The sequence below is a fragment of the Podarcis raffonei genome, chromosome 10 (genome assembly GCF_027172205.1).
Source record: "Podarcis raffonei isolate rPodRaf1 chromosome 10, rPodRaf1.pri, whole genome shotgun sequence".
NCBI lineage: Eukaryota > Metazoa > Chordata > Lepidosauria > Squamata > Lacertidae > Podarcis > Podarcis raffonei.
This window is the reverse complement of record NC_070611.1, coordinates 63480090-63495947: the sequence shown is the minus strand read 5'-3', so window position 1 is coordinate 63495947 and position 15858 is coordinate 63480090. Positions and strand designations below refer to the sequence as shown.

The 15858-nt window shown below is 47.6% G+C and overlaps 1 protein-coding gene across 3 annotated transcripts in view; it reads right to left on the bottom strand.

Annotated features, from left to right (window-relative positions):
- Nucleotides 1–249: 249 nt before the first annotated feature.
- Nucleotides 250–15858, bottom strand: part of BCAT1 (branched chain amino acid transaminase 1) — a 68109-nt gene continuing 52500 nt past the window's right edge. For all 3 annotated transcript variants that reach the window (XM_053407462.1, XM_053407464.1, XM_053407463.1), the window contains 4 exons: nt 9183–9268; nt 4572–4712; nt 2926–3000; nt 250–576 (listed from right to left, as the gene is read on the bottom strand). In XM_053407462.1, coding sequence (XP_053263437.1) covers nt 535–576; nt 2926–3000; nt 4572–4712; nt 9183–9268 — 344 coding nt within the window. In that variant the 3' untranslated portion in view covers nt 250–534. The remainder of the gene's footprint in view (nt 577–2925; nt 3001–4571; nt 4713–9182; nt 9269–15858) is intronic.

The window sequence follows — 15858 nt, the reverse complement described above, 5'->3', positions numbered from 1 at the left end:
AAAATGAAGGCAAGATACATCTCTATCTTGAAGATCAATGTTGTGATCTTCCAAGGCTGGAAACAAAGATAAGATTCCAGAGACAACAAAGGGTTTCTCTGAGTAATTTGGCAATTGGGTTGCATGGAACAGCCTAGTCTGTGCTTCAGAAGTTAAGTAAAGTCGTATTTGGCTTGCACTGAAGAGCAGTTGAAGAACATTTTTGCTTAAAAACACACCTGTCGACTGTACCAGGGACACAAGCGAAACAAAGCAAACCGTTCAGGGGGAAAGTGTCTATTGCTTACACTAGCACCTCTACCAGAAGACAGGTTTCTACTCTAGAGCAAAAAATCACAGTAGAAAAATCAAAAACGGTTTGTGTTCACACTCCCTGTCACGTGGAAATAATCACCCTCCCAGCCCAGGGACAAAGTGATAAACACACAGACTACTCTACACAGAGCTACGGTAAAACTGGTCATCGCTCAGGTGGTACTTCAGCCTGCCGTGTGGTGTGGACCGAAGGTCTGGGCCTTCGCCGCTCTTCCCCGCTCACGACACGATGACCGCCCACTCGCTGTCTTCCCTTCCGTACTGAAACAGAAGGAAGGAGAGTTATAAGCATCAGCACGGCACAAGTGTTAAGTAGAGAGGGACCCCCAAACAGCAGGAAAACCACAGTCAATGGGACACATCAATAGCTTTAAGAAGCAACGAAGGTAATTAATACAACATGATTCAACAATGGCACATAAGGAACACGTGAAACAAACTCATGTTAAGCACACAGAACAGATTCACGGCGCGGCCAAGCTCCTAACAACCACAACTACTAATTAGACTGAAAATGCAAAATATAAATACCGTATTTTTTGCTCTATAAGACTCACTTTTTCCCTCCTAAAAAGCAAGGGGAAATGTGTGTGCGTCTTATGGAGCGAATACAGGCTGTGCAGCTATCCCAGAAGCCAGAACAGCAAGAGGGATTGCTGCTTTCACTGCGCAGAGATCCCTCTTGCTGTTCTGGCTTCTGAGATTCAGAATATTTTTTTGTGGTCTGGTGCATCTTATAGAACAAAAAATACAGTAAATTGTGGAACTGAATCTAAGAATAACATATGGTGGAGTTGTTGAGATCTCTGGATTTTATCTTGTTTCGTTGCTTCATGGGAGCAACAACCACGTGGAAATGATGGTTGCTACCGTATTTTTCGCCCTATAGGACGCACCAGCCCATAGGACGCACCTAGATTTTTTTTGGGGGGGGGAATAAAGGGGGAAAAAATCCCCCCCAGGCGCGGGGCTGGGGCGGGGGAAGCCCGAGCTTCCCCCGACTCCAGCCCCCAGAACGGGAGCCAGAGCGATGCCGAAGCTGCGCGCAGCTTCGGCATCGCTCTCGGAGCTTGCGAGGCTGCGGGCGAGGGAAGCCGGAGCTTCCCCAGCCCCCAGAACGGGTCCGAGAGCGCTGGCGAAGGTGCACGCACCTTCGGCATCGCTCTAGGAGCTTGCGGGGCTGGGGGCGGGGGAAGCCTGAGCTTGCCCCGACCCCAGCCCCCAGAACGGGTCCCAGAGCGATGGCGAAGGTGTGCGCAGCTTTGGCATCGCTCTGGGAGCTTGCCGGGCTGGGGGGATAGCTTCCTGAAGCCTGGAGAGCAAGAGGGGTCGGTGCGCACCGACCCCTCTCGCTCTCCAGGCTTCAGCGAAAGCCTGCATTCGCCCCATAGGACGCACACACATTTCCCCTTCATTTTTGGAGGGGAAAAAGTGCGTCCTATAGGACGAAAAATACGGTAGTTGATCGTAACCCTCTGGGCTGCTTACGTGCCTCTTTAAAAAAAACACACCACCACCACACATACGTTGTGTGATGCGAATGGTCAAGAGGAACTTAACCAGCAGGACTGGTCCAAATGGAGTTTGTTCTTCCACAGAAGCTCTTGACACAGAAGTCAAAGTTAAGATGCAGAATGGGGATGCTGCTCGTATAGCCAGGTTCAAATACCCACCAGTGCATGGCTTGTATCCCGGAAACTGACATTAGAGGATCTTAAAACTCTGGGCATGGGTGGCTGTTGAAGGCGTTAGGGGTGACGGCGATTGTAGAAGCTCTCTGCCAGCCAGCTTGGTGCCTGGTTGAGCTCAGGGAGGAAAATACCACCCCTCCAAAGAAAAAATTGTGTTGGCAAGCACCAGGTGCTTAGAACACTGTTTGGGTTTTTGCTTGCGTGTTCACTATCATGTTTAAATATGGCCCTAATCTTGAAACAGAGACAAGGAACCTATCCCCCCCCCCAGAGGTTGTTAAGACTCCAGCTCCAAACAGCCCCAGTGGACAGTGATCACAGCAGGAAGTGACCTCTCCAGAACACGGAAGGACTCTTTTCTTATTTATTTTTTGGCTGAGATCTCCTGGGTGACGCAGATGCCATTAGGCAGTTGAATGCGCATGCATACTCTGTCTCTTCCCCTCCCAGAGACCCACTCCTTCTGCACAGCCCCGGGCACTGACAACCCATGCTACGTCACTGACCTCAAAAGACCATACCATTTCAGAAAAGGGGTGGGGGAGGAGAGAACACTTTGTTTGAGGCAATGTTTATATCAAAATCTTTCTGCACACGGAGAGCTGTCACTCCCCGTGCAAGGAAAGCGATCACGTCAGGAAAGGGACCTCCTGCCATGCCATCTCTCTCACATGGTAGTTTTCCACATGCGGATGATGAATGAGCACTTAAAATGAAGAATCTTCCCAAATACACATTCTGAGATGGTGTATTTGTGCAAGAAGACTGCACCGCATTGCAAACAGCATAGCTGAATCCGCTCCATGGATATTGCTGGACCTAACTTCCACATATTGCAACTGGGATGTTAAACATGAAAGGAACTACTCAGCCATCCCTCCCTCGCATTGTTAATGTAGAAAATAAACGAGACTCTTACTTGGATATCGCTCAGCTGGTTCAAGAAACGAGTAGCTAGTTGAGGTCCGTTTTCCATGGTTGGAATGTGCAAATGCTAAGGGGGAAAGAGAGATTTGTGAGTAGATGCTGGCTGACGCATGCACATGATCTGTCCTCTCCTGCTGATATAAGGGGGAGGGTGTAGCTGGGGGAGGCAGAGAGAGGCTCAGTGTTTGACTGACAGCAGTTGACTTTGAAGGCAGGACTCTGCAGGAGTGTGTACCAAACACACAAACCATCCCTGAAGAGGGAACCGATTGCAAGGCACGTGGGGAATTTATTGGTAAGAGGTGGGAAGTTAACTCCATAAACAAGAGGACGTAATTGTGAGAGGTTTTGCAACTAAAAAGGGATGGATAGTGCCAAGGTTGCAGGTTTGATCCCCTGCATATTCTTGCATTGGACGAGAAGATCCTCAACTCTATGATTCTATGTTCTAAAACCAGAAAACCAAGACAAAACCAAGACCGTCCTGGACAAAGGCAGGAAATGGACTGGGGTTTAGGACAACTAAACCATGCCTACTTCCTTGACTTGAAGGTGCATTTCCTGCCTTTGGACACCAGGTGGAACCGCAGCCCAGGCAAAGGGCTGTACTCCAGGGAGAATTTTACAGATAGCAAGAGATTTATTTATACGTCTATCGCATTTATATGCCACCTTTCTTCCAAGGTGCCCAAGGAGGTTTGTTCATTTATTTATTTAAATTATCAACACAAGCAAACAATCTGGGAATCCTTAGGGAGGTATGGGAATGGGGGCTGCAGCAGTCGGGAACAATTACTGGAATTCAGGTAGGGGCTGACTTGCAATAGCAGAAGTGCCTTTCTGCTTGCAAATCTTCAGGTGCCACCATATGAAATTGGCATTTTAAGAGCAAGTATGGTACTTTTTCTGTTATAATCAGTTTCTGAGTGAAGAGGTCAACAAAAATGATTATGGTGCAAGATGTATGTATCTCAATACACTTGTGTGGACTTTTTAATTTCTTCCTCAGGATTGAAAGCATTAATTGCTGATTTTTCCTTTATTGGTTCATTCAGCACTGGTTTAAAATGCAGTTGCATAATAAACTTGGGGGGGGGGAGGTAATCTGAGTCTTAAGAAGCTGAGGAAACCAGCTCACTGGCATGGGACAACTTCGAAAACATCCCTAGGGCTGACTTCCGATAACCCTCAGCGCAACATGTGTCAAAAGTTACGTAACTTTGCCACAGCAAGACGAATAACGTCGTTTTTGGCAGAAGACGAACTGCAGCTGTGTGGAAGCAGTGCTGCGTGCCACATGTAGAGGGCAGAACAGATCATGGGATCGTAAGATTGTTCAGTTGAAAGGGACCATGAGGGTGATCTAGTCCAATACGGGAATCGTAAACGATGCCTTCTTAACATCCCTACTGGTCAGTGAGATTCTAAGTTAGGAAACAGGGCCTCCCATCTGAGCTGTTAACAGTGTTTTACTAGAGTTCTTCCAAAGTTCCATAAGGAAGCCGATTTGAGAGCTAGATGGTGAAAAGTAAAATATAAGACCAACTACAATTCCTTCACAGATCTCCTTGGGAAATCCCTGATGCACGGTCAACAATCCTGCTTTGCAAAGCTGAAAAAGAGAATGCTCGCCCTCACCTCGCCAAGGTATAATATTGTAGAAATGGGGCACACAACGCAAGCCGTCCCAGCACCAAACATCTCCTTCACTCGATTCTCCTTCAAAGCAGCTATCAAATCGCTCATGGTGACGTATCGCTCTGACACCTTGAATTCTCCCTGTGACAAGGTAGAAAGGGGAGGAGCCAAAGAAAGCATTATTAAATGATGAAGATCCATTTCCTTTGCTTAAAAAGCGAATAGCTTACTTATAGAAACACGGCACAGTGCTTCCAAATGGGCGCTTAATGAGGGTTACAGTGGTGCCCCGCAAGACGAATGCCTCGTAAGACGAAAAACTCGCTAGACGAAAGAGTTTTTCGTTTTTCGATGTGCTTCGCTAGACGAATTTCCCTATGGGCTTGCTTCGTAAGATGAAAACATCTTGCAAGTTTGTTTCCTTTTTTGTAAAACCGTTAATACCCAGCGTGCATTGCTTGAAGAGGTGCAGTTGCGACTTGAACTTTGAGGAGCAACACATAGCACGCGGTGTGGTAGCCTTTTTTGAGGTTTTTGAGGACTTTGGTGCTTTTTGAAGCTTTTCCAAAACTTCTTTTGCAGCCATTTGGTAAGTTAAACTTTTAAAACTTTTTTGGGGTTTTTTGGATTTTGGGTTGGGGTGTTTGGAATTCAAGGACTTGGTGTTGGGGAGAGGTTTGCAAGAATCTGGGAGCTTGTGTGGTTTTTTTTCTGCATTTTTCTGATTTTCTGTGACCATTGGGCCATGTGGTGTTTTTTTTTAATTTTTCTGGGTTTGAATTTCTGTGTGCTGGGTGGCTGGGGGAACAGTTGGGGAGAGGTTTGCAGGAATCTGGGGGCTTGTGTGGTTTTTTTCTGCATTTTTATGATTTTCTGTGACCATTGGGCCATGTTGTTTTTTAAAAAAAAAATTCTGGATTTGAATTTCTGTGTGGTGGGTGGCTGGGGGAACAGTTGGGGAGGGGTTTGCAAGAATCTGGGAGCTTGTGTGGTTTTTTTCTGCATTTTTATGATTTTCTGTGACCATTGGGCCATGTTGTGTTTTTTTAAAAATTTTTCTGGGTTTGAATTTCTGTGTGGTGGGTGGCTGGGGGAACAGTTGGGGAGGGGTTTGCAATTTCTGTGTGGTGGGTGGGTGGCTGGGGGGACAGTTGAGGTTTTTGAAGACTTTGGTGATTTTTAAAGCTTTTCCAAAACTTCTTTTGCAGCCATTTGAGGATTTTGAAGACTTTGGTGATTTGCAGCCATTTCGTAAGTTAGACTTTTAAAACTTTTTGGGGGGTTTTTGGATTTTGGGTTGGGGTGTTTGGAATTCTAGGACTTGGTTCTGTGTTTGATTTTCTGTGTGGTGGGTGGCTGGGTGCTTTTGAATTTTTTGGAAGTGAAGCACTGATTTTTTTTTTCTTTTTCTGAGTTTACGAAGGAGCTGTGCTGCCATGGGACCCAAGAAGACTGCTGCTGCAGAGGCCGGTGAGAGGAAGAAGGAGAAGGCGACACTGGAAATGAAGAAGGAGATCATCCGGAAGCACGACGGTGGAATGCGTGTGACAGACCTCGCCAGGGAGTACGGCAGGAATCCATCGACCATCGGGACCATCCTGAAGACGAGGGAGAAGATCCTTGCGACGGATGCAGCCAAGGGAGTCACCAGGATCATGAAGAACCGCCCAGCTGTTCTGGAGGAGGTCGAGAAGTTGCTGCTCATCTGGTTAGAAGAGAAGCAGCGTGCAGGGGACACAGTGACTGAGGCCGTCATTTGCGAGAAGGCCAAGGCCTTGCACGCAGACCTCGTCCGGGAACAGCCAGGAACCTCAGGCGAGCCAGAAGTCTTCAAGGCAAGCAGAGGTTGGTTTGACCGGTTCAAGACAAGATCTGGAATCCACAGCGTGGTCAGGCATGGAGAGGCTGCCAGTTCTGATGTTCCTGCGGCTGAAGACTTTGCAGCGGAGTTCCTGGAGGTTGTGAAGACGGAGGGCTACGTTCCACAGCAGGTCTTCAACTGCGACGAGACCGGGCTGTTTTGGAAGAGAATGCCCAAAAGGACTTTCATCACACAGGAGGAGGCCAAGTTGCCTGGCCACAAGCCCATGAAGAACCGTCTGACCCTGCTCTTCTGTGCCAACGCAAGCGGCGACCTGAAGATCAAGCCCCTGCTGGTGTACCACTCGGAGAACCCACGGGCCTTCAAGAAACACAAGGTCGACAAGGAGCAGCTGAGTGTCATGTGTCGATCCAACAGCAAGGCTTGGGTCACACGTGTGCTGTTTGTGGACTGGGTCAATCTTGCTTTTGGCCCTGCTGTCAAACAGTACCTGCTGGACAACGACCTGCCGCTGAAGGCTTTGCTTCTGATGGACAATGCTCCTGCTCATCCTAAAGGCCTTGAGGAGGACTTGTTGGAGGAGTTCAGCTTCATCAGCATCATGTTCCTGCCGCCTAACACCACGCCACTGCTCCACGCCACTGGATCAGCAGGTCATCGCCAATTTCAAAAAACTCTACACCAAGGAGCTTTTCAGGCGATGCTTCGAGGTGACTGACTACACCACCATCACCCTGCGGGAATTCTGGAAGGACCACTTCGACATCGTCACCTGCTTGAAGGTGATCACCACGGCCTGGAACGGGATCAGCCAGAGAAATTTGAATTGCGCTTGGCGCAGCCTGTGGCCGGACTGTGTGGCACCAAGTGACTCTGATGCACCAGAGTCAACAGTGGTGCAGGACATTGTTGCCTTGGGGAGGACCATGGGACTGGAGGTCACAGAGGAGGACGTCAGTGAGCTGGTGGAGGAGCACGACCACGAGCTGACCACCCAGGAGCTGCTCGAACTGCAGGCAGAGGCTGTGCAGGCGCAGGCCTCACTGGAAGAGGAGGAAGCAACTGAGGAACGGCTGTCCTCCAAAGAACTGAGGGACATTTACCAGAAGTGGAAGGATGTGCAGGCTTTTGCACAGCGGCACCACCCTGACAAGGACCTGGCACATGACCTTGGGAACACTTATGATATGAGGGTCATGTCGCCTTTCAGGGAGGTGCTGAAAAGGCGGATGAAGCAGCAGACCATGGACAGGTTCTTCAGCAAGAAGCAAAGAGTGGAAGAGGAACCTTCTTCGAGTGGTCCCCCAGAGTCTTAGAAAATGTACGGTACACTTTGTTGATTTTTAAATGTTTTTCTGTCATGTTTAGAAACTTAATTTATTTTTCCTTCAGTTTTTGAACTGCTCTTTACAGTATGTGTGACTTTAAAGAGCAGTTAATAAACTCTTGTTGTACCAAATTTGGCTTTGTTTGGACTTTTTTTGACCATAGGAACGCATTAATTGAATTTCAATGCATTCCTATGGGATTTCGTGCTTCGCAAGACGAAAAATTCGCTAGACGAAAAAACTCGCAGAACGAATTAATTTCGTCTTGTGAGGCACCACTGTATTTATAGAGAAGGGCTCCCAGATGCACCTGTTGGAAATTCCACAGGTACCCCTAACTAATTCCTTATCAAGATGAGAAAGTGCCCATGAAATCTTACAGGCCAGCTCGATAGGGATTGTGCTGTTGTAGTGTTTGGTTGCTCGCTGGAGGCAAGAGTACAATGCAATCTCCCTTCTGCTCACCAAACGGATCACAGCTTATAGCTTGAGCAGCAGCTCGGAAGATGTTCCCTGAGTTTGCAGAATGGCTCAGAACAGAGGTCACCACATTTGCAAACTGGAAAAAAATGTGTTGTAGGTACCACGGACATGCTGCAATTGCACACACGTGCACACACACTGATTCCCCTCCTTCCCTCTGGCATCCAGACTTGGAAAAAAGTCTTTTTGCTCCCCACCCTAAGCCTAAAGCAGAGGGTGATCTTCCTGGAAATCGTAGCTGGGGAGGCAGGAGTTAACCTTCCCAAGCGTGATTTCAGTGCTGGAGGCTTGGGGGAATGGGAGCCTGGCTTAAGAGACTGACAGCTACTACTAGCCACTACTTTGTGGCTTAGGGCCCTTGTATTTACAGCACCGCCTCTCCTGGTATGCCCCGCAGAAGACCTTAAGGTCCATGAATAATCATAGTTTAGAGGTCCCGGGCCCTAAGAAAGTCAGATTATCCTCCACCAGGGCCAGGGCTTTCTCAGTGATGACTCCGACCTGGTGGAATGCTCTGTCCTATGAGACCAGGGCCCTGCAGGATTTAACTTCCTTCTGCAGGGCCTGTAGAGCTATTCTGCCTGGCTTTCAATTTGAACTTAGCCTGATGTTTTATTCCCCTTCCTTCCCCCTCCTCCCCTTTTTATGAAGATTACCCACTCTGGGATCCCACAGCTAATTCTCCCCTGGTCTCCTCACTGTCCCAAATTTAGCCAGCTAGCCCTGGTGATCATCTAATGTTTATTGGATGGATTTCCCCCCTAAATTGATTTTTGAATTCTGAATTTATTGTTATTCACGTTTTATACTGTATTTTATGTTGTTTTTTGTTGCATCAATTAAGTGTTTTAAATTTGTTGTTAGCCGCCCTGAGCCCGGTTTTCTGAACCGGGAAGGGCGGGGTTTAAATAAAAAATTATTATATTATTATTAGATAGATGTCAAAACCTGGAAGCAAACGACACAGCGGACACCTACCCACTTGCTTGCCAAGTCCAAAATGCTCTGTCTTGTCACGCCAGGAAGAATGATGCCGTCTAGGGGTGGGGTCGCCAGCTCCTCTTCTGTCAATACAAAACACAGTAGATCAGCATTGAAACAAACAAGTGCCCAAACGTGACTGAATAGCTCAGTTAGTTAGAGCGTGGTGCTAATAACGCCAAGGTTACAGGTTCGATACCTGTCTGGGACAGCTGTGTATTCCTGCGTTGCAGAGGGTTAGGCTAGATCTTTAGGGTCCTTTCCAACTCTATACTGAGGTGTGTGTTGTTGTGGTGGTGGTTGTTTAAAAATAATGACAATAGAAAAAGACATTGGAAGGAGGAAACATTTTTACTATTGGTATGGATGGGTGATACCATGAAATCCTTGGTTTGTCAAGCAGAATCTGACCCCAACCCACCTTTCTCCTAGATTTCTGAGGGTTTATTATTGTTATTTAAGGCAGAATCCGAGACCAGGGAGAAGAGTTGGTGGAAGCAGATTGGAGGAAATTTAAAACTTATTTACAGAAGTATTGTAAAATGTATGAATGCTGATGACATTGAATTAAAATGAAGGGGTTCTAGTAATAAGAGATAAAAATTTGAAATTTGGGAGGTAAAATAAATAAGGATAAAGTAGTAGGATACGAATTTGCTGAACTAATTGTTAAAAAGGGATATAAAAAAGGGAGGCGTGAGGAAGTCAGGAAAATAAGTTAATTGAAGATGAATAATTGGAAAAGAGTGATTTGTGTTTTTCTTATTCTACTTTTTGAGTGTTGATTGTCTTTTTTTTTCTTGTTAAATGTTTGTATTTTATGTATCGTGAAAGTTTGTATTGTTGTGTTTTATATTTTCTTTGTGTTTTTATTGTATTACTTTTCTATTGTTAAACTTAATAAAATATTATTTTTTAAAAAAATATATATTATTGTTATTTAATAAATTTGTATACTGCAACTTCACCCACAGATCTCAGGGTGGTTCATAACATAAAATACAAGACAAAAACACAAAATACACAATAGAAACAAGAACATACACACAAACCAGTACCACCACCACCCAACCCACTTCAGATCCGTGGGGTGATTCATTACAGTTAAACATAAATGACCATCTTACATACACTTGGCTCAGTCCCCTTTAAGCCCACCCCCCTTTGCCCAAGAGAACATGTAGCAGTGGGGGAGAACCTCAGGCCCAGGGCCCAAATATACCCCCCCTCCAGGCTTCTTTGTCCAGCCCTTGAGACTCTCCCCAGGCCTCGCCCCTCAGTGGCATTTTCACCTGGCTGGAATTGGTCCCTGGACTGTGATGTCATCTGCTTGTCTGGATGGAGTACTGAGAGAGGTCATATGCATGTGTGTAGAAACTAAGGACTCAGCTATGTTAGTAAAGAAACAGAGATTTGAATGCGCTATAAACATGCAACACCAGATGGCGCCAGAGAGCAGGAAATTTTAAAACGCAATTTTCCATAGAGGTTTTTTCTTTTGTAATAATGATCTGATTACAGTGGTACCTCAGGTTACGGACGGTTCAGTTACAGACGCTTCAGGTTACAGACTCCGCTAACCTGGAAGTAATACCTCAGGTTAAGAAATTTACCTCAGGATGAGAACAGAAATTGCGCGGCAGTGGTGTGGAGGCTGCGGGAGGCCCCATTAGCTAAAGTGGTGCTTCAGGTTAAGAACAATTTCAGGTTAAGAACGGACCTCCGTGGTACCTGAGGTACCACTGTACCGACTTATATGTAGTGCTTTCCCCCTTTGTTTACATTCACCCCAGAATACTGTACAGAGATAGCATTCTTATTCATTGCTTAGCCCAATTCTGCCTAAGGCCCTGCTGGCCACTGCTATGTGGCCCCTGGAAGGCTGCCTTGAAATCAATGTGGCCTTCTGGCTGAAAGAGGTCCGATCCAGTATATACGTGACCGAGTTGGAACCATGTGGTTGAGGGTGGTCACGAGGCCACTGAAACAAGTGAAGACACTGATTCCCCAGCTGCTGCAACAGACTAATACAAATACCAGTTTCTGTGCCTTCAAATCACAAGCCCCTGAGTGCTCCCACAGCCTGGAGGGGTGGGAAGCTTCTCACGTTGACGACTTTGGCAATTTTGCCAACCCCCCAGAGAGGTTGGGAGATTGTCGTCGTTGGCATCCGTCTGTCTCGGGAGACAATGGAGGAGTGTGCCTTTGGGGGTGAAGTCAAACTGTTGGAAGGTTACAGCGCCTGCTGTGGCTGTAGAGACCGATGTGGGAGAGACATGTTTTGTTGCAGCTGGGGTAGAGGAAGGCTGCTGCAGGTGCCCCATGGCGTTACTTCTCTCTGCGCTCCTCCCAGCGGCCATTTCTCCTCTCCTCACTGCTATGGATACAGGACTTGTCTGTCTGTCTCCAAGCACTGCTGTCGTCTGAAAAGGATTCCTTGATGTTGCTGGCCTTCATGTCACTTTTGCAGACATCTTTGTGAAACCGAGTTGTTCTGCCAACAGGCCTGGTGCCTGAAGCCAGCTCCCCATAGAGCAGCCTTTCTCAACCTGTGGTTCCCCAGATGTTGGGACTAATAATAATAATAATAATAATAATAATAATAATAATAATAATTTATTATTTATACCCCGCCCATCTGGCTGGGTTTCCCCAGCCACTCTGGGCGGCTTCCAATAAAACACTAAAATACAATAACCTATTAAACATTAAAAGCTTCCCTAAACAGGGCTGCCTTCACATGTCTTCTAAAAGTCTGGTAGTTGATTTTCTCTTTGACATCTGGTGGGAGGGTGTTCCACAGGGTGGGTGCCACCACCGAGAAGGCCCTCTGCCTGGTTCTCTGTAACTTAGCTTCTCGCAGTGAGGGAACAGTCAGAAGGCCCTCGGCACTGGACCTCAGTGTCCGGGCAGAACGATGGAGGTGGAGACGCTCCTTCAGGTATACTGGACCGAGGCCGGACTACAACTCCCATCATCCCTGAGCTCTGGTCTTGCTAGCTAGGGGTGATGGGAGTTGTAGTTCAACATCATCTGGGGACCCACAGGTTGAGAAATGCTGCCATAGAGCATGTCCTTGGGGATCCTGCCATCTTCCATTCTACCGACATGACCAAGCCAGCGTCGATGCCGCTATTAAGTTAAATTTTCTTGGCCAAGGAAGATTTGCTAGGTAGGGACCTTGTTTCCACCCTGCGATTCCCAGATCAAAAGCTTCCACCAACTTCCTTTATCGTGCAATTTGTTCAGGCAATCATGCAGAGAATCAGGACAACGAAGCAACTTGAAAGCCAGTCTACAAGCTTTGGCTAAATAAGCAGCTCACTTATCTTTCATTAAAGGACAGGTCACCGATGTCAGATTAAAGAGGAAGAACATTAAAGTGCAGAGTCTCGTTTTATCGCTTACAGAGTTGAAAACGTCTTTCTTTTTCCTTGCAAGCGAAGCTGTGGGCTGCATTTTCACCAAGTCCTGATTAAAATTCACCATTGTGCAGATAAGCGCTGCTCTGGAGGGGACAGCGCAGAAATCAGGTGGCCTAAAACAGCGGTGGGAAATATTCTTTTTCTTCTGGAGGGCGGCATTCACTTCATGCACAACTTGGGGGGGGGTGCATGCCAGCAGGCGGGGCCAGGTGTATAAATGGGCAAAGCAATGGATGCGACTCCTGCTTCTGTTGTTGTTTAGTCATGTCTGACTCTTCGTGACCTCATGGACCAGAGCACGCCAGGCACTTCTGTCTTCCATTGCCTCCCGCAGTTTGGTCAAACTCGTGCTGGTAGCTTCAAGAACACTGTCCAACCATCTCGTCCTCTGTGGTCCCCTTCTCCTTGTGCCCTCAATATTTCCCAACATCAGGGTCTTTTCCAGGAAGTCTTCTCTTCTCATGAGGTGGCCAAAGTATTGGAGCCTCAGCTTCAGGATCTGTCCTTCCAGTGAGCACTCAGGGCTGATTTCCTTCAGAATGGATAGGTTTGATCTTCTTGCAGTCCATGGGACTCTCAAGAGTCTCCTCCAGCACCATAATTCAAAAGCACCAATTCTTCGGCGATCAACCTTCTTTATGGTCCAGCTCTGACTTCCATACATTACTACTGAGAAAACCATAGCTTTAATTATACGGACCTTTGTCGGCAAGGTCCTCCTTCATGGATCATGGTGAAGGGGCTTAAATAACTCAGAGAAGCTATGAGCTTTGCCATGCAGGGCCACCCAAGACGGACAGGTCATAGTGGAAAGTTTTGACTAAACGTGATCCACCTGGAGCAGGAACTGGCAAGCCACTCCAGTTTCCATGCCAGTAAAATTCCATGGACGAATACAACAGGCACTCAGGGCTGATTTCCTTCAGAATGGATAGGTTTGATCTTCTTGCAGTCCATGGGACTCTCAAGATTCTTGCTACACCTGTGCAAAAGGCAGGTTTCTGCATAAGAACATAAGAAGAGGCTGCTGGATCAGGCAATGGCGCATGCAGTTCCAGTATCCTGCTCTCACAGTGGCCACACAGATGTCTGTGGGAAACCAGGGAGCAAAGTATGAGCACAAGAGGACTCTCTCCCAGAGGCGTCACAAGGTGGGTGCGGACCGCCCCGGGTGCCACCTCCGAGGGGTTTGACAAAATGCTGTGCGCCAGTCAACGTCTGTGAGAGACTGTGCTGGTCCTGGGGGCTAACCGAGAGGCGAGGTCCGAGTCCAGTCCAAAGTCGATGGTGCGGTATGGAGGCTGTCTGTCAAAGCTGTATTTGGGTCCAAGGCAGGGAGTCAGGTGGGGTCAGGAACTCTGGCAGAAGAGCAGGACAGGGTGCAGGCAGGAACAGGCTAGCAACAACGTTGCTCCCGCAACTTGGGCCTGGGGCTGGCTGGCTTTTATCTGCCCTGAGGCATAGGGCGGCCCCGGTCCACAGGTGACTCACCTCTCCTGGCCTGGAGGCGAGCACTCCTCCTGCAGGAACTTAGTTCCCTCCGCCTCTCTGCCCTGAGCCTCTGTAGCTCAGGAGAGGCTGGAAGGTTAATGGACCCAGAGGCAACCTCCTCGTCCCCTGACGGGGCTGAGACTGGAGCACCTGCAGGCAATGGGTCCTCCATCACCTCAGGGGCCAGAGCAGACTCAGCTGGTGCCTGCACCTGAGGATCCAGCACAGGCCCCAGCCCCGGCTCAGCTGGTTCTGGAGGCGGGGACTCCTGTGCAGGCTGGGATTCTTCAGGTTCAGCCTCTGAGTCCGAATCCCAGGCCATCACAGAGACGCTGTTGCTTTGGCGCACACAGGCTTCCCGCTGCCGTAACGGTCCACCCGGCGGCTCTCCCTTAGTTGTACGGCAGCCAGCTGGCTCCTCATGGCAAGGCACACGATCTCCCTAAAAGAAACTCAATAACTTTGGCTCTGTAAGAAAAGCTCAACAACTTTGGCTCCCTCCCCCAAATGAAATAAAGTCAAATTATTGTTGCAGCAAAAAAACCAAAAAACCAATGTGGAGTGTGTGACAAGAAATTTTCTGCACCGGGTACCACCTGACCTTGCTACGCCACCGCTCTCCCCTCCTGTGGTTTCCACCAACTTGTATGAGGAATTATTGCTGCCTCCAGCTGTGCGGGTAGAGCACAGCCATCATGCACACACCAAGCACAAAATCTTGTACCGGTGGTACAGTACAATGAACCAATTGGCACATATTCTGTCCTCCGTAGATTCCAAGCGTTGGAGAGGCTGCCTTAGTGAAGGAACATGCTTACATATGTGGTGGGCATGCCCTTATGTTAAAAAGTTTAGGACTTTATTTACTGTTGAAACGATAAAAAATACAAAAGCACAGATAGATTTTACTTCTGAGTTATTGTTATTGTTACTACTACTAATAATAATAACACTATAATAATAATAGTACCCCACCAATCTGACTGGATTGCTCCAGCCACACTGGGTGGCTTGCAACAATTTTTGTCAATATTCACAGGATCCAATTGTTGGGATACTGCCAGGGAGACAGAGTCCATCTGAGCCCTCAAGCCGGCTGCCGGACGATCCATCGATCTCCCGTAGACACGCAGTATCAGCAATTAGCGACACGAAGCCTCAGAAATAGATTGCCACATTCTTAGGCTGGTGCACACTCTATCAGCAGAATTCACACAGCGAAAGATGCACAGCAGGAGAGCATATTTTCAGTTTATTCAGCGTTGGTCAGAACAAAGAAAAACATGACCGCCTGCTCCGGACTGCTCAGGCAACAAGAAAGAAACGAAAGCAACAGAAAACATAAACATCCTGTGAACAGGAAATACGCAGACTCTGTGACTCACAAAGCCTGCTCCCTTTTAAGGTGGAACGGAAATATCCTAACACCAATGAGAAGATGAGTTCTAAGGATTTGATAACATACTTATTGGTGGCAGCTAGGGAAACAATAGTACGACATTGAGAAAAACCCAGATAATGCGTCTTTGAGGACTTGCTATGGAAGCATATGGTTTATAGCATTATCAGGGGGGCGGGATACTTTCTCTGGAAGTTCAATACAAGGAAAAGCACAAAGGGCTTTGGCAGTGTGTGGTGGGACTTTATTCACTTCACAATGGACACTGGAGAATTTGAAGCATTGCCAAAGGGGGCAAGAAGGGTGTGGTAGGGGTTCTGTCTTCATCAGCTACAGACAATTGATTACAGTTCACTTA